Here is a 23,178-nt window from a genome sequence, read left to right on the forward strand (position 1 = left end):
GAACACCAGAATATGTAGGTCCCCTGAACCATACACCCACATAAATGCCCGGCAAGGACCTTATGCTGATATCATAAGGGCCTGCAGTAAGGTCTTAGCATGTGCACAAAACAGAAGTGCATATAGTAAGGTTTTACAAGTCAGAGACTATGCCTGAAATACTTCCTCTAGTCCTACCCCTAAATGATAATAAATATGCATGAACTTGAGTGAAGATGGAAATTTAATTTAATAAAACCTTAAAACATGTCATTTTTTAGAATTAGATACAGAACTACGGTAACCAGAAATCATGCCAGAATATACAGTAAATTAGATATTAAAAGTCAAAGTATGCGATAAAACATATGTCATGCAATCTGAATATTTAAATTTCCAAAACAGTTCAAACATATAATTTAAAACAGTAATGTAACACCAATAGGAACACACTTGTATCGATCTGAGAAGTCTGGGACGATAGACTACTCTTGGGTCTGCCTATCATAATCAGCTGCAGTGCTAGACACTACAGATCGGAAACGTTATCTCAAAATCCTAACATAAAGTAAATAATAAACTTTAAATTAAACAATTTACAAAAACCTACGAGTAGCTCTCGATGAACGTGCAACAGATTGACCTGTCAGACGAGAAGTACTGGATCTGGTCGACCATCGGTCAGGGGAATTACGGGTGCCTTCACGAAAATATAATCCCAGATTAATTCCATAATCAAATCCCAAATAAATAAGCAGAAATGCTAAAAATACTAAGCATTTTCATATTAATTGGCTCGATTCGGGGCTTTCAGTTAGAATTTGGCAAAACATATCGCAAAATCGGACTCAGGACATCAAAAAACCTAAGGATAGATGGTCCAAAAAAGTTAATGGTTAGTCAACGGTCAATGACGACGGTCAAACAACGATACGATCAACGATACGATGAGGTGTGATTCAGTGTGGTTTAACTCGGCTGGACCGATTCTGGTCAACAGTTGGACCAGGTCGAGTGGGGTTGGTTCAGGAATTGGGTCGACTTTAGTTTAGGTTTGGGCTAACGAGTGTACGGGTCAGGTCGGATGCGGGTACAAATCTAATTGAATCGGATCAGGAGTGTTGGATTAGGCAGGCGTGTCGAACGAGTTGAGAAGGTGGGCGGGTCAACGGGTTGGGTTTGAACCTCTTTTAGAAGCCCACTAGGCAATGAACATCCCCTCATGTGCAGCGATACGCGTAGGGACGCGAGCGGGCTTATCTGGTGGCCGAAAAATACAGAAAAATTCTAAAAATTAATTTAAAGCGATTTGGATCACTTACAAGACTCGGTTCACCTCGGTGAACGACGAAGAGCTCGATAATGCTTCGTCGAAATTTTGTTTACGCTCACCCCTCCACACGCCGGCTGCTATGACAACAAGGCGATCACTATTGAACTCAGGACGATGCGAGGATTCTGATGGCACGGGCGATGTAGCAACCGGAGCTACGGTCGGCAACGAATTGATGATAAAATATTCTTCGCTTTTTGCTAAAATTGGAAACTTCGGGGAGAGAGAGAAGTTGCTTTACAAAAATTTGTGTCTTATTTTTTTATATATTGTTTATATATTCTAACAAAAAAAGATAAATTACCTAGTATTTAGTCAATCATTTATTTTCATTTTTTTTAAAATATACTTAACATTACGTTTTGATAACTTATCATTAAAAAATAACGATAATACTGACGTTCTAGTTCCACCATAAAATAAAGTCACGTCATTATTGAAATCAATTACTGGAGCCATTTTTTTCCTTAGAATTGTTTTGGTACTTGAGTTTGGTTGGTTTCAATGTTTAAACATAGGTATTTAATTGGGACAAAATCGAATATTGAAGTTAAAATTAGGTACCAAATTATATATTTAATGCCTTGCGTCTTTCATTTGCTAGTACTCTCAGATAAAAAAACATTAATTTATACTTTAACCTTTTCAAATGCTGCTCATACGACAAACATGCTCAAACTAGTTGTCCTTCGTGCTACCTAGTGCACGAAGAAGATACATTGTTATTACTATTATTTTTAGTAGTCGGGAATTACAAGATTGTATTTACTCGTAATTTTTCTTAGTCATTGACAACGGTTATACACTCTACACACGTAATTGTTCGAATCCAAGTCCTCTAAAAAGAACAACACTTCATTTTACCACTAAGGTCACTCAGTAGATATTCAACGGAATTCATGTATACATATTTGTTCATTTGTTACCACGCCAGCTAATTTTCCTGTTAATGGTTTTAGCTTCATCACATTGTTTGGAAAACTAAGCGTAGATGTTCTTATTTTTCTTCTATTTTCTTGTACTTATTAATTTCTTCAAAGAGTGCTTATTCTTTTAGAATAGAAGAAGATGGAGTTCGGATAAAAGAGCCCAAATTAGTTGTATACTGTAATATTGTCGATTAATTTTTTAGAATTATGAATAAAATTAAAATAAAATGTAAAAATTAAAGACTAAACTTATTATTATTTCGATTTTATTAACAGTCATGCCATCTCATTGAACTTTTAACAGAAAAGGATTAACTTATAACTTTCATTAACGCAAGTGATCATTTTGTAATTTTTCATAGTTTAGGGACGCTAAAAAACTAACCTATAGTCAGGAGGCTATCGGGGCAGTTTACCCCTTACTATTTCCCGTGGCATTTCAATTCCTTCGTTTCGATCAAACTTCTTCATTTCTTCGTTCTTTCTTCTCATCCCTGCAGATAAACTTAATTTCTTCAACAGATCTCATGCGAAAAAGTTATGGCGGGCTGGTTCGGATCGCAATCCGCTACGGTTGCAACCATGTTTGTCACCAGCACACCGTCCGCGGATCTCGCCTTGACTAATCTTGCTTATTGCTCGCCCTCCGATCTTCAAAGCTTCGCCGTCCTTGGTTCCAAACTCTTCCTCGCTAACATCGGCGATGCTTTCGTTCTTTCCGTATCATATCCTTTTTTGATATTTTTTAGCTTTATTTTCAGTTTAACAGCTTTTTTACACGATTAATTATCGAATTGTTCCTAATTTATTGACTGACTAGCATAATTTATACATCACTGTTTTTGTCAGTTAATAGTTATTTGTTTCTATGCACATTTTCATGAAATTATGGAATGTAAATTGATAAATTTAGTCAATGTTATTGTGATTGATCATTTTAGGAGATGTAATTTTGTTAATTGTTTCAATTTATTAGAATATCCATATCTTGTAAACTTATATTTTAGTTTTAAATGTTTTTGTTCTTTGTATTTGAACTAAGAATGCGTTTCCTTTGATTTTTCTTTTTTTGGTTTTAACCTTTTGGTTACCCTTAACTTATAAATACTCCTCATGAAAGCATACGCAATGGATATATTTCCCTAAATGCTACCCATCGTCGGCTTGCAAAAGTTTCTAATGGTGACAATGTATCAGTGAGCAGGTAGTTACCCTTAGCTTTGAAAATTTGACGTGCAGACAATTTCTTGTCACTAACAGTTTTCCCTCCTCAACATGTAGATTTATTCCTCTTCAAGATTTTAACCTTGCATTGCTTAGGGTTGAGTTGGAATTTGTGAAGAAGGGTACTAAAAATGAGCAGGTAGATATGCAGTATATGATATATTCGTGTCTTAGATGATAGTGGATTGCTTCGATGGATGGCAGTAGGGTTAATTGCTGTTTATTATTTTTGTAGGTTGATGCTGTTCTTCTGGCCAACCAACTTAGAAAGAGGCTTATCAATCAGGTAAGACGATTTTCCATTTGCCTGTTGTAAAATGCTTGCTCTAATTTATAGTTGTTTTGCTGGTTATATTTTTGGCTTGGATTGGCTAAATTTATATTCCTTTTCCTTAGATCTATGTTTTTGAACAAAAGGATCGTTGGAGAATTTTTTTTTCAAATACCTATGTCAGATTTTTTTGTCATATATCATATCAATTCATATTTTGGAAAATAATTTGCTTGATGGCATTACCCACTGTGGTTTTGTCATGTCATGTAAAACTCTTGTTTGCTACTTCCTCTCTTTCCTCATGCGTGCACACATGTACAATAAATTTCTTCCTGTCTATTGATGAAAATTTGAATGATTTTTGTTGAAGTCATAGGATACTGGTTTCCTTTTTGCAGGTTATGACTGTGGGGCAAAAAGTTACATTTGAGTATCATGGTAATAACTATATTTTCACAATCAGTCAAGCTCAGCTGGAGGGGCAAGAAACATCCGGTGCTCCTGAAAGGGGGATGATTTCCGGTGATACCTACTTTATCTTTGATGCTCAAAATTCAAGTGGGATAAAGGTTATATATTAGTTTTCTATTAGTTGCTTTTTTTAATAGCATATTTGACCTGTAGATGTCACTTTCATTCATAGAGATTAGATTTGTTTTACATTCACTTATCAAAATTTGTAATTTGATTTTATGCTCCGACTCTTTATTTTCTTTGAAGTGCTTATATCTAACACTTGTGTTCAACACATTTGGATATGGGTATTAGGGTATGATCCTCTAAACATATGGTAAAACATAGAAAATATTGAAAATCCCCGTGTCAGATGCATACTTGTGTCCAAAACTCACCCCCCAGTTTAAGTAACCTAAATTTAATCAACTTGATTTGACTAGCTTTAATGGCTCACTGAATTATGTTTTGTGATGCAGGTTGTCAATCAACGTGAAGCTGCTATTAGTAATATCTTTAGGCACAAAGAATTTAATCTACAATCACTTGGTATTGGTGGCTTAAGTGCAGAGTTTGCTGATATATTTCGAAGAGCTTTTGGCTCTCGTGTCTTTCCTCCGCATGTGACTAACAAGTAAGATAACTTAATCTTCTAAGCATACTATTTAATATTTATATATCAGATATCTGTTTATTTTTTCTGACGGGAAGGCTTGAGGTTCCAGATTGGGGATTAAGCATGTTAAAGGCATGCTACTTTATGGACCTTCTGGTACTGGCAAAACTCTCATGGCTCGTCAAATTGGAAAGATGTTGAATGGAAAGGAACCTAAGGTTTGGAGTTTGTCTCTATATTGGTTAACATGATTTTTATCATTTTGAGCCTGGCATTCTTTGATCATAATTCTGGATTATTCATGGTTCAGATGGAACGAAACTGATGTATTTGTCTATGTTTCATCTCAACATATATGACATTGAATTACTTGTAATAGTTTGCCACTTTGCCTGTAGATGATAGGAGACATTTTTTTAAATATATGTATCCCATGCTTGTTCTAGTGTCAATAGCATTTTTTTTTTTATAGAAGTTGGAGGTCTCATTAAAAACTCCCTTCATATTCTTCCACATACTTAGAAGTATGTTGAAGAACACTGGAAGGGAGAAAATAGTACCTCATATTTTATTAAATAGAAGACCAAGTACAAGTGGTAACACTGAACCCTCAAAGGAGAATAAAAACCAATACAGACCATATCACCTAAAAATCTTACATCTTCAAACAAAAAGCCCCTAAGACAATAACCCTATTTCTAAAATACACCTCAAGATGTAAGATAACATAGCAAAACAAAAAACCAACAATTACAACCACAATCTAAAAAACGCCTCTGAATACAACTGTCGAACAATCACAGTCCAATTGGAGGAACAAGTTCTAAAGAGATATCGCAATCTTCAGGGACCCAAGAATTAGGTTTGAAGGAAGGGTCAACTTCATGCACCAAGATTTTGAATAAATTATCCCAGACCTTCAACTCTAACAACTCATCAATTCTCCCTTGAGAATTTGAATTTTAGCTCGGTCAAAAGACGAAGGGAACTCACAACTGTTATCAATTGCTATTAACTTGCCCCACTTAGTAGCTATGTTTTTGAAAGTATCCCAATTCCAAGCGTGAAAAGGAATACCTTCGCAAACTAACCACACACGCCGACTCTCCACCACAAGACTCTCTGACCAAGTTTCCACTCTGGAAAACCATTCTGCAAGAGTCTCTAACTTATCTTCCTTCACGCTTCTCAACAAATCCGAGTCCTCAAAAACCATTAGAACTACATTTCCAGCAGCTCTCATTAGCGTGAAACCCGCTAGTCCTTTGGCTTGTATTTGGTTAGCAAGATTACCAATCTTGATAAAGTTCTTGCACCACCCAACAAGACAGTTGTTCAACACTTGAAGTTTATCTTCGTCCACAGCACCCTCAACTTCACAGTGTTTAAACCTCGAAAGATCTTCCATCCCAGACTTACTTTGAACAGCTGTCGAGGACCCAGAAAGACTGTCTAGGTTTATATTTAGCCAGAGAGACTCAAATTTTGTTGCCGTAAATATGATTACCATTCATCTTAGAAATCGTTGTCCTTGCTTCTTCAATTGTAGCAAAGCGAATAAACCCAAAGCGAAACCCTTTCGAGTTTCTTTTTTTGGGAATTAATGCATCAATAACTTGACCATGTGAGCCAAATATAGATCCAAGTCTCTTCCAATGGATCTTCTCTGGAAGGTTCTGGATAAAAATCGTGTAACAACCCTTTCTGAACCCATTGACGATATTTGGTTGGCCTTCCTTTGACTGATTATTAAACCCGTTTCTTCTACTTCCCACCACTTCGGACAAATTTACATTGGAATACCCTTTCGAATTGATCTCCTTGGATCCATTATGATCAACATGAGCACCAGAAAGAGCTGGTTTTACGTGTGCTAAAGACAGCTTTCCATTTCTATGTTTCCCTTCTTGTAAGCACTTCTTCAAAGGATTGGATGATAATAGACTATCACCCGACCTCGCTGAATAAGTTCCCAAATTTTGTTGATTTTGGAGCATAGGAGAGTGTTAGTAAGTGGTTCCGTCGGACTCAACTGTCCAACCAGCCTCACGTGCCAAGGCTGCCAGAACATCGTTCCTAGCAGCATGCGGGGAATTGGGAAGTTACCAAACTGCCTCAATCCGGCCAGCATGCGTTTGGTAAAAACTCGTTTGTTCCGTTTCCGAAACTTTGACCTCTCCTTTTCTTTCTCATTTTCACGTATGTCTTTACTGGAGTAAGAAGAAGAGGCTGCACCGGCGGATCCAGAGGTTCTGAGAAAATTGCCTGGTGAAACTGCATTCTCCTTCATTTTTAAATCCTTTACCCGCTTGTTCAAATCTGCCACTAGTGCTTTTAGAGCCTTAACTCTAGCTTCTAGTTCCTTGGCAGACTCCATAGGAAAATCACCGGCTGCACCACTGCTGTCTGGTTCAAGGAGTTGTGAAATCCTAAATGATGAAGGAGGGACGGTAGAATGCCTCACGCCAGCTGAAACAAACCCTCGAAGACGGCTGGGCTAAGACGGGGGTTGGGGTTCCATGGTGATTTCTCAGTTGTTTAACGATGCTCGACACTAGAAAGCTCGAGATTAGGTCGCAATAAGGCGATGCGATCGGTAATGTGGCGGAGTCGAACTCGGCCGGCGGGAGGCGGCGTAAATCTGCAGTTGACGGAGTGTAGATCTGCGACGAATGACAGAGTTTTTCGCAAAAAAAGGTCCAGATCTGTGTTCACCTTGAGCGGACGACCATCCCAGGAAAAAACGGCGTCAAACGGTGGTCCGAGTATGGCGGCGGATTGCTGACGGTGGCGGCAGACGGCGGCAGCGGACGACGAAACACTGTCGGAGGAGAAACCACTTTTATTTTTTTTTAAACACCTGGGCCCTAGAGAGAAGCTTTTCAGTTGTGAGTTGTGTCTACTGATAGGTAAAAGTATTACTGATGTCTTCTTTTATTTGTGTCAATAGCATTTTGGATTGCTTTTTAAGGACGCAATGTTGATTAAACTTTTAGCTGGCATGCAAAATGTTTGTCTTTTGGCATGCTTGTTTTTGTTCATCATGTAGTTTCTGCCTTCGCAATGCTTCTTCTGTTGCTGTTTTTTGCATGAGTGTGTAACATCCGTTCAGAAAATTCTGCCTTACAGTATCTTCTTGCCTTGTTTTGAGGCTGCTTACTTACCTTCATGTTTCAGAGATTCTGTATTTGACTTGATTAAATATTTTGTTTGCCTATTTGGTGACAATTACTTAATACTGTAATTGACATAATGCAATATTTTCCTTGCTGTATGTACTTAGATTGTTAATGGGCCTGAAGTCCTGAGCAAATTTGTTGGTGAAACTGAGAAGAATGTTAGAGACCTATTCGCAGATGCGGAAAATGACCAAAGGACTCGTGGTAAGAGATATGTGCTAGCAAGTTTTAAATTTTTTGGGTTACACTTTTAATTTTATACTGAAAAACCGTGTCCTTTGACTTCTCAGGTGATGATAGTGATTTGCATGTCATAATTTTTGATGAGATTGATGCTATTTGTAAGGTACAAGGCCACTTTATATGCATCTAAGCGTCCCCTAGCCCAATAGTACTTTACCTAATTTTACAAGATGTTTCTAATTTCCTTCATAACTCTCCGTACACAGTGTTCTTTAAAATATTGAAAAAGTGAATTATAAAATAGTAGAAATATGCTTGAACAGAATTGGATATTATTTAAGTCCCACAATCATTCTTTGATGTAGATCAAGTATGCTTGCACATTTATATGCATGTTGTTTTAGATGCTAATAAAACCAGGGCAATCTTCATAAAAAAGTTATTTCAAGTTAAACATCAGCTTAAATACACGAAGGAATATGTGATGTGACCTAGTCACATATTATACCCTTTGTCTGTGTTCCAAATCAATGAAAGATTCAATGTTATTGAGTATGACAATTGACGTAAAGCTATTTATTTGTATTGTTGAACTTTCTTCATGTTATAATTTTGTGACTTTGTTTTGATTTTCCAGTCAAGAGGCTCAACTAGAGATGGTACTGGAGTTCATGACAGCATTGTGAACCAGCTGCTTACCAAGGTCACTGACTATTTCCTGACTATGCCTGTGTTTTAAAGATCAGTACTGTTTATCTCATGCTTGTTTCTTTGGTTCTCGCGGCCAACATCTCTTAATGATATGATTATTTTAACAAAGGGTTCATTTACTTTTCAGATAGATGGTGTGGAGTCTCTAAACAATGTTTTGCTTATTGGAATGACCAACAGAAAGGATTTACTTGATGAGGCCCTTTTGAGGTTCTTCCCTCCCTCCTCCATTTCTCCCTCTGTCTCTTTCTCATACACATACACACACCAAGCAAACCGATTGATCCGCCTACTTCTTTGTCACATTAGATCACCTCTGCAGTAAGAAGCTTGGTTAACAACCATTAACTAGAAACAAAATTTTGATGCATTTTATTGTCGCGAATTGTGGACCTTAAAATTTCCAAAGGTGTTCTAGAGTTACAGCCAAATCTTGTTTTTTATGGAGAACTTGATGGCCTATGATTAAGAGTTGTACTTAGGATCTGGAATAAACATGTAATAAGCTGTCTGCATTATTACACTATATAACATGTTATTTGTATTTTGTGAGTTTTGTGGGTTTTCAGTTTATTGATGATTGATTAGTTTTATTACTGTATGAAATGCCTTGATCTTAATTACATATTTGAACTCCTTTCTTCTGTAGGCCAGGGCGTTTGGAGGTTCAAGTTGAGATAAGTCTTCCAGATGAAAACGGTCGTTTTCAGATTCTTCAGATCCACACAAACAAGATGAAAGAGAACTCTTTTCTTGCTCCTGATGTTAACCTTCAAGAACTTGGTATGTTCATTAGTAATATATGATTCTAGTATGTATATTCTTCACTGCTTTGAAGTTGTTAACTATTAAAGCAGAAGTTAATTTCATTATTCCACTTTCCATCCGCTTTGAAAGATACATGGGCTAACAGATGTTGAGGATTGTATTTAAATTTACCTTTTCCTTTTATTTAGTTTTGTTCTCAATAGATTGTGAGATATTCTCCTGGGTCCTCTGGATGATTAAACTTGGTAGTAAATTTTTTATCATTAATATCTTCTTAATCTACCTGTCTTTTCACTTTCTTTTTCTAAAGCATATGCACATTGTGTTGACAATGATCTTGAGCTGTATCCAGCATTTGGGAAGGCCTTACAAGTTTCTGGCTACTTGTTTTGTATTCAGCTGCTCGTACAAAGAATTATAGTGGAGCAGAGCTTGAAGGTGTTGTGAAAAGTGCAGTGTCTTTTGCTTTGAATAGACAAGTAAGTATGGATGATCTTACCAAGCCAGTGGATGAAGAGAACATTAAAGTTACAATGGAAGATTTTCTCAATGCACTCAGTGAAATTGTCCCTGCATTTGGAGCCTCAACTGATGACCTTGAAAGATGCAGGTAGGTTTTTTTTTCAAATTAGTACAATCTTCAGTTCTTTGATTACAAGATGTGATTCCATCCTGCTTCGGTTCTCATCATTCTTTTATTCTAGTTGTAGGTTTAGAAGGCAATAGTCTTGGCAATGATTCTCCAAGCCCTAAACTTTTGTAGTTTTTAATATTTTTAGAGCACTGCCTAAACAAAAATGCAAGCTGTAAGTATCACATGTAGTTTCTTAGGCTCTGTGTTCAGCCGTCTGTTAGTTATTTTGTTGCATCCTAGTTCTATTTCTTAGTTGCTTTGGTTAAAGATAATTGTTTTGCTGTTGGCTTTGGAAAATATGAATGTTTATCTTGAACCTTAAGTTGGCTTTTAGGGGAATTAAAGTCTTTTCTTTTTTTGTTTTTCAGCAGAATATGCGTTGTATCTATTGTTTGAGTAACTTTTCCTGAATTATTTCACATTTTAGACTTAATGGCATGGTGTATTGTGGTGATCAGCATAAGCATATTTATCAGAGAGCCATGCTACTGGTAGAGCAGGTCAAAGTAAGCAAAGGAAGTCCTCTTGTTACTTGTCTTCTAGAAGGGTCAAGTGGAAGGTAGGTAGCAGGGGTTTCGTTTTTTAAACATCTTTTAGCTTTAACTTCAACTGAATCTAAGTTGAATTGTACAGTGGCAAAACAGCCTTGGCAGCTACTGTTGCCATTGATAGTGATTTCCCATACGTCAAGATAGTAAACTCCCGACCTTTTGCACGTATGAATATATTGCAACCTTCTATTTGTTAATATTATTGTTTTTTTATAATTTTATAGGTCTCGGCTGAAACGATGATTGGCCTTCATGAGAGTACAAAATGTGTTCACATTGTTAAGGTTAGTGGTGCCAATATCTTGAAATACTGGAAGATATTTGTGCATTTGACAATTGATAGCTGGAAGAAATATTGCAACATATTTTGTTTTGCATTTGACAATTGATGGCTGGCAATATTTGTGCATCAGACATCAAACTGGATAGCTTACATTAGAAAAAGTAGGAACATTTTGAATTTAGTGTCCTTTGGCAGGTATTTGAGGATGCATACAAGTCACCCTTGAGCATCATCATCCTTGATGACATAGAAAGGTAGGGGAAACTAGAAACTTATGCTACCTACTAATTTAACTTGAAAGGTGCATTGTTGAAAGAATAATTGGTTAACTATTGTTGCAGGCTACTGGAGTATGTTGCTATTGGGCCCGAATTTTCAAATTCTCAGACATTGTTGGTCCTACTTAAACGTCTTCCTCCTAAGGTTTCTCTTTGGTCCTTTATATCTCTGTATTTTATTATGATCAAACACTCCAAATAGTTATTTGGGAAGATATAATTTTTCCATTTTATTTTAATTAAAAAAATAATTGAACCATGTGAATAATATCTGCTCTCTCCCTTATACTCAATTAAGAAGTCCCATGCTGCTTACTAGTTAAACATTGTAAAAGATGCAATCTGATTCATATGTTAACCAGATCTGATTCCAAACAAGTAAATTAAGAATCTCGTTTTAATCTGAATTAAGTTTATTGTTACTTAGATGTGTAAATGCTGCTTCTTTCTTTTCTATTTTTCAGGGAAAAAAGCTTCTGGTTTTTGGGACAACGAGTGAGGTGGGCTTCTTAGATTCAGCTGGCCTTTGTGATGCTTTCTCTGTCACCTACCATCTTCCTACATTGAAGACAGCTGATGCAAAGAAGGTAATATTGTTTGTCCTTTTGTTCTTTTAAGTCATCTAGGGGTATGATGCTTTGTTTTGCTTTCCTTGGCTTGCCGGCATCATTTGCTTCGGTTAACGCCGACTCCTTTCTTATACCATGTTAATTGGTGAGTTAAATGTCTTCAATCTGCTTTTTCTACCCCAGGTTTTGGAACAACTCAACGTATTTGCGGAAGAAGATGTCAATGCAGCTGCGGAAGCCCTGAATGATGTGAGTTTAAACAGATTGCATTATTTTCCCCCGTTGAGTGTCGTATCGGGTTTTACCTTTATTAAGCAAGCATGATTTAACTTGAGTGAACCCCCTTGGTATCTTGTTTAAACTGTCTGGCTCATTTTGAATCATTCATAGGCATATTGTTTCATTTATACTCCTCTTCATGCGTATTAGCATACTCGTGTTTCTGCATGTCTTCATGTTCAAAGTGTTTGTGGAGTGGAATGAGTAAAGAATTGAGGTAAGGTGACGATGCGAGTGCATGAATATGTGGAATGATCTATCAAGTTGTGATTATTTCTAGAACTTTGAGATTTAGATAAACGAACGCTTCCACATTAATGTTTTTATTCTGCATCAAACATTCAATCCCATCTACCTCTCATTCTTCCCTTACACATCTCGGACTGGGCTATGGTTTGAGCTACAGAACGTGCTCGATAAAGCAACAAAGATCTGATATTATCATACTAACTGTTTGTTACCTGTTTTCTCCTTATTTTTAGATGCCTATCAAGAAGCTTTATATGTTGATTGAGATGGCAGCTCAAGGAGAGCAAGGTGGAGGAGCAGAGGCAATCCACTCCGGCAAGGAAAAGATTAAGATTTCTCACTTTTACGATTGCCTCCAGGATGTCGTCCGATTCTAATTCATGCATTTTGCTCGTTTCTACTTTTCGGTCGATTTTTCATACGCTCGTATTAGATCTTCACAATCCCACTTGGTTTCTCCATTTCGCTTCCGTCGTTTCCTTTTCTTGTAATGATTTTTAGACATTGGTTGAAGGTCATGGGAGATTTTATGTTTGGAAAGTGTTAGTCGACGCCTTTTTTGCAGTTCCATTTCAGCTCTTGATAAATTTTCCCCCCTACTCTGTAACTCGACGATACATGTCTAATATATTAGGACCATTCCGATATACATGGTCATTTGTGTAAAGCACAACTCGAATTAAGGGCGTGTTTGAAAAATCAACAGTTAATTGGATTTAAGTTTAATTAACTGAATTATATAAATATAATATTTTATTAATTGTAATTAATTCTTACAGAAGTGAAAATTGAAGTAATTACTTGCATAATTAATCATGACTTTTAAATAAATTTTTGTTAAATCTAGGGATGGACATGGGACCTGAATCTGACAAGTTCCAACCCGACCCGATCGGGTTGAGTTTTTAAATGTGATGTTCGGGTCGGGTTTAGGCTGAAAAATATTTGACCCGACCCCACCAAAAAAATAATTTTACCTTATATATTTAGGAATAATTACAATAATACCCCTCTATATATTATTATTTTTAATTAAGTCACTATTTTTATTGAATAAAAATAATATTTTTTTTTATTATTTCGGGTCGGGTTGGATTTTTAAATTATATATCGGGTCGGGTGAAATATTGTTTCATTCGGGTCGGATCTCAGGTGGAAGAGTCATTGTTCTCGTGTCGGGTCGGTGGACCAAAAGTCCGACCCAACCTAACCTATGCCCATCCCTACTTAAATTCCACTATATGTGCGTAGTTACTTATTTATCAATTATGTATAGAAAGTATAAAACAATATTATTAGTAATAATTATATTTTTTGTGATTAATTTCTGATATTTCTATTGAAATAGTCATATGGTTACAATTAGATATTTGTTTATAATCTTTTTTTAATTATTGACAATGTGTATACACCATACAAACGTATGCAGTTGCTCGAATCCAAAACCTTTAAAAACAATATTTTCCTTAATTTCTAAAGTCATTTGATGAGTTTATTATTTTGCGATACTTAAACGAAATATATATATATATATATAATATTTTGTTATATAGTTGAACATTATGAGGGAGTATGCTAATAAAATAGAATAAAGGGTTCTTCTAGGGTTTGGTAGGGGACTCCTAGAAGTAAAGATATTTATTTCTTACCTGCTAAATGTGATGGTTTAATTTTTGTCATATCAACTCTTTGATTAATTTGGCACCTAGTCTTTATACAAACTTCCACCACACAAGAAGATGCCTAACACTTGGCTTTGGGTCAAAGCATATGAAAATGTAGATTCAGTGTATTTCTCCCTGATAATGAACAAGACAAAGATTGATTGCTCTCCTATGACACCTTAAAGGAGAAAATGTATTCAAATGTTGTATGTGGTGAAACTTCTTCGCTTCCAAGGCTGCTGCATCAACCATGTTTTATGAATGACGAGTTTGGTTTGTGTGGATTCATATGATATGAGGATCATAAATAGTTAGAAATTTGTACTTTGAATTTTATCGTCTCAAAAATTCATATGTGACCCGTTTTATAAAAATAAATAAAAATTTATAGTAGATACAGATATATTTTTAGTCAAACCCCACAGTACAAGTCTTAACACACATTGAATACGTACGTATTTATACTTCTTCGGCGGTGGCTGAACCTGACGAAAAAAGTTTGGGGGCCAACGTAAAACTTCAAAAAAATTTAAAGGTTTAAATTAAATTTTTTAAAAATTGTGAAAGGTTTAGTTTATATATTTTTCTAAAAAATTAGGGTATAACTAAAATTTTTGAAAATTTGAGAGGCTTAATGAGAATTTTTAAATATTATGGGAGGGTTTAATTAAGAACATTAAAAAACTTTAAAGTTTAATCTGAATTTCTAAAAAAATTGAGGGGACAAATTGAATTTTTAAAAAATTTTAAGGGTATAAATTATTATTTTTTAACATTTGGAGGAGCCATAGCCCCACTAGTCCATCTTATGTTTTGCCTCTGTTCTTTAGATATACGTTAATTAAAAAAATCTAATTTGAATAAAATTATTATTACATAAAATTTTCGAACTTTTCAACCTCATTTTTTTACTCTCTCTCTCTCTCTCTCTAAAATTTTATCATAATATATATATATATATATATATATATTTGTTTTTGCATGTTTTATTTATTTATGTCATTTTATTTTATTTTATTAGTCTTTTTTTTTCTTTTGTATAAAAATGTGAAATGATTTTGCTACTTTTATATTTCATTTTTTGCTTAAGATGCTACACTGTCACTTCCAAATTGTCCAGCAAACGATTGAAAATAAAGTGCTCCAATGCATAGCAGGGATCGAAAAATTACCTTGGCCCTGCACATTACTAACAAGCCAATCTTCATGGGACATAGTTAAAAAATGATCCAATCTTGATGCATCTATCAATGTGCTCCACACCTCCCTTGTAATGGGGCATCGACGGAGAGCATGACTGATGTCCTCCAAATTCGAAATACAAATGGCAAACCTATTGGACTCCGAAATATGTCGACGGAATCGTTCTTCGTTAGTGAGGAGTCTTCCATGAAGAGTGATCCACAAGAACACTTTAAGTCGTTGTGGGACATTTAGCTCCCAGATTACCTTCCACCCTCTTAGATCGTTTGAACCATCACAATAGGTTAACAAATTATATGCCGATTTAACTGTGAAGCTATGGTTAACCTCCCAACGCCACGCCATAGTATCATCACCAAGAGCCGGATTATGGGGATACAGTAGCGATGCAATGACAAATGTTGGGCGGAACCCATGAGTTCAAGCGTTGCTAATCTCAATCTTTTGATGCCGTCACCAACTCATTAATCAAGGTAGGGATAGGTTCAGCTTCAAAAAGACGATGATGAACATGTTCAACTTCAAAAAGACGATGATGAACTGTTGAAATATCAAGTATGAAGTAAATAAGGAAAAAATATTATTTGCGCCTAACCATAACTGCATGGCTAACTGCAACCCTAACAGAACACAACAGTACTAACAACCTAACAACACACTACATACTCCAATATTCTCCCCACTTCTTTGCCTTCTTCCTTTTGCATTAACAAGGTAAAACACAACTTTTCTTTGAGCAATTCAAAAGCTCCTTTTATCAGCGGTTTAGTGAGACCATCGGCTACTTGATGACTGGCTGGAACATAATTTATCTGAATCAGCTTAGCTGCCACTTTTTCGCGAACGAAATGAACATCCATATCCACATGTTTTGACTTGCATGATAAACCAAATTTGTGCTTAAAGCAACGGCACTGGTGTTATCACACCAAATAACAGGCGCACTTCAATGTTCAACCCCTAGATCACATAGCAAACGAGCTTATCCACGTGACTTCTGCAACAACATCAACTAGACTCATGTATTCAGCCTCCATCGTGGACCTGGAGACAATTTTCTGCTTCCTCGAGCACTAAATCACAGGGCATGTACCAAGGAACACTGCATGACCAGAAACAGACCACCTATCATCCAAACTATCGCCCCGATCATCATCATAAAAGGCTACAACTCCAAGCGACGCACTAGTGTAGGAGAACGTCAAGCCATAGTTCAGTGTACCAGCCAAATACCGGAGTATCCTCTTCACAGCAACCAAATGCGACTCTCGTGGGGTATGAATATATTGAGATGCCTTGTTTACACTAAATCCAACATCAAGCCTTGTATGACACACATACAGGAGGGCGCCAACAATGCTACGGTATTCTCGGCCATTGGTTAATAACTCACCAACTTCCTGAGACAACTTTGGAGCACCGATCATCGGAGTGGCAGAGGGTGTAGCTTTTAACAAATTTGTCCTCTCCAAAAGATTAAGTATGTATTTATGTTGAGAAAGCACCAAGGAACTCTCACTGCGTTTAAATTCAATACCCAAAAAATAAGATAACTCTCCTAGATCCTTCAAAGAAAAATCCTGACGTAAAGCTTGAACAACACTATCAATATCATGAGTAGAATCACCTGTAATAATGATGGCGTCCACATAAACAAGTATATACGTATATCAACCTCCTTTATTCTTCACAAAAAGAGAGACATTAGCTCGAGATTCAGTAAAACCTAACCGAACCAAACTTGCTTTGAGCTTGTCATGCCAATTTCTTGGCACCTGTCGAATACCATACATCGCCTTGTTGAGCTTGCGCACAAGAGGAACCCCATTAGCAACATATTCCTCAAACCCAGGCGGTTGTTGCATAAACACATCCTCAGCCAGGTCACCATTTAAAAACGTGTTATTCGCATCAACATGCATCAAGGGCCAGTTCCTCGTAACAGCAAGCGAAAACATCACATTCAATATAGCAAATTTAATAACGGGACTATATGTGTCTTTAAAATCATAACTAGAAACTTGTGAATAGCCTTTGGCAACAAGGAATACTTTGTGTCGTTAGACGGAAACATCAGAATTCTTTTTTACCCGAAAGAGCCATTTACAACCAACAACGTCGTGTCCTGCAGGAAACTTGACAAGAGACCAGTTATTATTCAACTGTAATGCATCAAACTCTGCCCGAACAGTTGCTCTCCAGCTGGGTGATTCAAGTTCTCTATAGACATCAACTGTCACCTCATCAACAAGAGAACTAGTATAAGCCTTTAGTTAAAAATTCCAAATTTACTCCTAGTCATCATTGAGTGCCTGTTCACCGACGCAACATAAGTATCACCTGCCCTTGACATACTATCATTACAGGGTTGTGGCACCGTAACAGCTCCATGAGCGCTAGAAGCATCACCTTGTTCAGAACACAGAGCAACAACTGTGACTTTATGTTCTACACCCTGAGGGGTCATTTGGTTCACGGTATACAACATTACAACATTACAATTTGTGCTTAAAGCAACGGAACAGGTGTTATCACACCAAATAACAGGCGCACTTCGATGTTCAACCCCTAGATCACATAGCAAACGAGCTTATCCACGTGACTTCTGCAGCAGCATCAACTAGACTCATGTATTCAGCCTCCATCGTGGACCTGGAGACAGTTTTCTGCTTCCTTGAGCACTAAATCACAGGGCATGTACCAAGGAACATTGCATGACTAGAAACAGACCACCTATCATCCAAACTATCGCCCCAATCATCATTAGAAAAGGCTACAACTCCAAGCGACGCACTAGTGTAGGAGAACGTCAAGCCATAGTTCAATGTACCAGCAAAATACCAGAGTATCCTCTTCACAGCAACCAAATGCGACTCTCGTGGGGTATGAATATATTAAGATGCCTTGTTTACACTAAATCCAACATCAAGCCTTGTATGACACACATACAGGAGGGCGCCAACAATGCTACGGTATTCTCGGCCATTGGTTAACAACTTTGGAGCACCGATCATCTGAGTGGCAGAGGGTGTAGCTTTTAACAAATTTGTCCTATCCAAAAGATTAAGTATGTATTTATGTTGAGAAAGCACCAAGGAACTCTCATTACGTATAACTTCAATACCCAAAAAATAAGATAACTCTCCTAGATCCTTCAAAGAGAAATCCTGGCATAAAGCTTGAACAACACTATCAATATCATGAGTTGAATCACCTGTAATAATGATGTCGTCCACATAAACAAGTATATATGTATAGCAACCTCCTTCATTCTTCACAAAAAGAGAGACATTAGCTCGAGATTCAGTAAAACCTAACCGAACCAGACTTGCTTTGAGCTTGTCATGCCAATTTCTTGGCACCTATTGAAGACCATACATCGCCTTGTTGAGCTTGCGCACAAGAGGAACCCCATTAGCAGCATATTCCTCAAACCCAGGCGATTGCTACATAAACACATCCTCAGTCAGGTCACCATTTAAAAACGTGTTATTCGCATCAACATGCATCAAGGGCCAGTTCCTCGCAACAGCAAGCGAAAGCACCACATTCAACGTAGCAAATTTAATAACGGGACTATATGTGTCTTTAAAATCATAACCAGAAACTTGCGAATAGCCTTTGGCAACAAGGCATATTTTTTGTCATTAGACGGAAACATCAGAATTCTTTTTTACCCGAAAGAGCCATTTACAACCAACAAGGTCGTGTCTTGCAGGAAACTTGACAAGAGACCAGTTATTATTCAACTGTAATGCATCAAACTCTGCCCGAACAGCTGCTCTCCAACTGGGTGATTCAAGTTCTCTATAGACATCAATTGGCACCTCATCAACAAGAGAACTAGTATAAGCCTTTGGTTAAAAATTCCAAATTTACTCCTAGTCATCATTGAGTGCCCGTTCACTGACGCAACATAAGTATCACCTGCACTTGACACACTATCATTACAGGGTTGTGGCACCGTAACAGCTCCATGAGCGCTAGAAACATCACCTTGTTCAGCACACGGAGCAACAACTGTGACTTTATGTTCTACACCCTGAGGGGTCGTTTGGTTCACGGCATACAACATTACAACATTACAATTTATGCTTAAAGCAACGGCACTGGTGTTATCACACCAAATAACAGGCGCACTTCGATGTTCAACCCCTAGATCACATAGCAAACGAGCTTATCCACGTGACTTCTGCAGCAACATCAACTAGACTCATGTATTCAGCCTCCATCGTGGACCTGGAGACAGTTTTCTGCTTCCTCGAGCACTAAATCACAGGGCATGTACCAAGGAACATTGCATGACTAGAAACAGACCACCTATCATCCAAACTATCGCCCCAATCATCATTAGAAAAGGCTACAACTCCAAGCGACGCACTAGTGTAAGAGAACGTCAAGCCATAGTTCAGTGTACCAGTCAAATACCAGAGTATCCTCTTCACAACAACCAAATGCGACTCTCGTGGGGTATGAATATATTGAGATGCCTTGTTTACACTAAATCCAACATCAAGCCTTGTATGACACACATACAGGAAGGCGCCAACAATGCTACGGTATTCTCGGCCATTGGTTAACAACTCACCAAAATCCTGAGAAAACTTTGGAGCACCGATCATCTGAGTGGCAGAGGGTGCAACTTTTAACAAATTTGTCCTCTCCAAAAGATTAAGTATGTATTTATGTTGAGAAAGCACCAAGGAACTCTCACTACGTATAACTTCAATACCCAAAAAATAAGATAACTCTCCTAGATCCTTCAAAGAGAAATCCTGACATAAAGCTTGAACAACACTATCAATATCATGAGTTGAATCACCTGTAATAATGATGTCGTCCACATAAACAAGTATATATGTATAGCAACCTCTTTCATTCTTCACAAAAAGAGAGACATTAGCTCGAGATTCAGTAAAACCTAACCGAACCAGACTTGCTTTGAGCTTGTCATGCCAATTTCTTGGCACCTGTCGAAGACCATACATCGCCTTGTTGAGCTTGCGCACAAGAGGAACCCCATTAGCAGCATATTCCTCAAACCCAGGCGGTTGCTACATAAACACATCCTCAGCCAGGTCACCATTTAAAAACGTGTTATTCGCATCAACATGCATCAAGGGCTAGTTCCTCGCAACAGCAAGCGAAAGCACCACATTCAACGTAGCAAATTTAATAACGGGACTATATGTGTCTTTAAAATCATAACCAGAAACTTGCGAATAGCCTTTGGCAACAAGGCATATTTTTTGTCATTAGACGGAAACATCAGAATTCTTTTTTACCCGAAAGAGCCATTTACAACCAACAAGGTTGTGTCTTGCAGGAAACTTGACAAGAGACCAATTATTATTCAACTGTAATGCATCAAACTCTGCCCGAACAGCTGCTCTCCAGCTGGGTGATTCAAGTTCTCTATAGACATCAATTGGCACCTCATCAACAAGAGAACTAGTATAAGCCTTTGGTTAAAAATTCCAAATTTACTCCTAGTCATCATTGAGTGCCTGTTCACCGACGCAACTTAAGTATCACCTGTATTTGACACACGATCATTACAGGGTTGTGGCACCATAACAGCTCCATGAGCGCTAGAAGCATCACCTTGTTTAGCACACGGAGCAACAACTGCGACTTTCTGTTCTACACCCTGAGGGGTCGTTTGGTTCACGACATACAACATTACAACAGAATGGAATCCTCATTCTCCTGTTTGGTTGGCCGGTAATCTTATTCCCGATAATCTTTTATTACCAACAGTGGATTTTTTGGGGTATATTACCGGGAATGTAATTACCCCATTCCCTTAGGTATTGTTGGATTATCGGTGTTTTGGACTAAAATGCCCTTAATTTTTTTTTCTTCAAAATTATCCTTCTTCTGTTGTTGAATAATAAAAATTCTACGAAGATTAAATTACAAATTTATCCTTAAACTATTTTAAATTTACAAAAAAGTCTATAATTATAATTTATATGAAGTTCAGGGGTTAAAATAAAATTTTACCCTTTCATTAAACCTATTTATCTTTTCAATTTTGTAAAAAAGTATATAAATTTTATGAATTTAAAATTTTTAAAGAAAATATATAAATTAATTATAGTAGAATTCAACTTGTTAAAACAAATATATAATAAGGACAATTTGGTAAAATATACATTCTAATAATATTTTATTCCTTTAATCAACACGGTAATTTTACATTCCTATTAAACCAACCAAACACAAAATACAACATTCTCAATAATCTTATTCCCACTGATAATCTTACATTCCGTGAACCAAACGTACCCTGAGTACTATCTGCACACGGAGTAGGGGCCTATGGTCAGACCCAATTTTCTAAAGATGGTAAATAGTCGTCGAGTCCATCGAGCATTGCCCAAGCATCTATCCAATCTTCGACAAAGATCTCCACGCTGCTAGGTGAAACATGGCCCATTGAACCACAAATCAATCAATCCAGAATAAAAAAAAAGAAACTCGCAGAATCTCGGACACATACCCGATCTCCGACTCGATCCCCTTGTCTCTCAAAAGAGTTGCAAATCAAGTTAAGGTCACCACCAAGCACACAAGGCATATTATTCCCCTGCTCCAAAGTTCTCACTTGGTTCTAAAGATGACTATGTGTGCTACTATCAGGGCTTGCATAAATAAAAGTAATGAAAAAACTCCTCATACTATTTTTATCCACATAGTACCCGTGAATAAATTGATTCGAGGCCACCAGAATATCTAACGAAACTCTCGTTCTCCAAATAATCCAAATACCACCCGAAAAGCCACTTGCCTCCACACATAATGAAGCTTCAAAGCTCGATCTCTTGATAAACTTCTCAGCTTGAGTTCCACTCACTCGAGGCTCCATCAATGCAATAATATCCAACTGATGCTGCTTCAACGAAAGATTGAAATGTCGATTAAATGCAAGGCCAAGAATGCCTTGAGTATGCCAAAATAAAACTTTAACCATTAAAAAGGGAAGAAGAAGGAAAACCATACTGCATTATGCCATACGATCCCTGTCAGGATCATTTTCGAAAGTCTTGTTAGAATGACATTGCACCTCCGCATTTGCTTGCTGCTGAGCATTAGAACTTCCCAAACTCAAATCAGCCCCCTTACATTAAGATCATTAGCCATTGATTTCATCCATTCAGCGAGTATAGGTTTCGAGGGGCCTTTGGAATCCATTATTCTCGTTTTAACTCCTTTTCTCGTAAATCCTTTCACAGTTGCTAATGAATGTTCGCCTTTTTTTTAAAATTTGACCCCTTCCTTGAACCCCATGAAGTGCGACCATTGTTCTTCCTTAATACTACTCACCGGTCCTCCTCCTCTATATTAATAGCCATATGGTTCCCATCATGCGCATAAAAGTGAACCTGCACCGGTTTATCTTTGCTTCCAATTATTGCAATTTCCAAATTGTCTCCTATCAAATGGGTCTTCCCTTTCCTAACCTCATTCCTTTCGACATACCGATCTGTCTGTGTGGAATTTCTTAGGTCACTTGCAGTATTATCCTTCTCCTGTCGAGGCTTCTTCCCCTTCTAGACTTGTTTCTTTTGTGACGTGGTTCGAGATATTGAAGTAGCAGGTACCATACTGCCAATGACAGCCCTCATCGTCCTTGTTCCAGCCTCACGGTCCTTACTTTCCTTTCTGTTTTCTCCTTTACAGTGCTCAACCTGCTCGTTCACCTCGTTAATGAAAAGAGCTTCAAAATGATTCTTATTTACCTGAACACTACGGTTCGGGCAAGCCTCATCGCGAGTAGAATTCTCTTTCCCCACAGCATGTTTCTTCCTCCTCG

The 23,178-nt window shown here is 37.3% G+C and overlaps 1 protein-coding gene across 2 annotated transcripts; it reads left to right on the plus strand.

Annotated features, from left to right (window-relative positions):
• The first annotated feature begins 2,714 nt into the window (after positions 1-2,714).
• On the plus strand, positions 2,715-13,083 carry LOC120151667 (vesicle-fusing ATPase-like). 2 transcript variants are annotated; one of them, XM_039164048.1, is made up of 22 exons: positions 2,715-2,966; positions 3,350-3,445; positions 3,523-3,604; positions 3,701-3,751; positions 4,138-4,308; positions 4,672-4,826; positions 4,918-5,026; positions 8,092-8,191; positions 8,278-8,333; positions 8,808-8,873; positions 9,009-9,091; positions 9,531-9,664; positions 10,049-10,259; positions 10,711-10,842; positions 10,917-10,977; positions 11,059-11,118; positions 11,313-11,371; positions 11,459-11,540; positions 11,860-11,982; positions 12,148-12,213; positions 12,726-12,904; positions 12,946-13,083. In XM_039164048.1, the coding sequence occupies exons 1-21, from the start codon at positions 2,782-2,784 to the stop codon at positions 12,867-12,869; spliced, it is 2,226 nt and encodes a 741-aa protein (XP_039019979.1). In that variant the 5' UTR covers positions 2,715-2,781; the 3' UTR covers positions 12,870-12,904; positions 12,946-13,083. The 2 variants fall into 2 exon arrangements, with proteins under 2 accessions (XP_039019979.1, XP_039019978.1); XM_039164047.1 differs by having other exon boundaries at positions 12,726-13,083.
• The last annotated feature ends 10,095 nt before the right edge of the window (positions 13,084-23,178 follow it).

Source organism: Hibiscus syriacus, unplaced genomic scaffold (genome assembly GCF_006381635.1).
Source record: "Hibiscus syriacus cultivar Baekdansim isolate YM2019G1 unplaced genomic scaffold, ASM638163v2 tig00111064_pilon, whole genome shotgun sequence".
NCBI lineage: Eukaryota > Viridiplantae > Streptophyta > Magnoliopsida > Malvales > Malvaceae > Hibiscus > Hibiscus syriacus.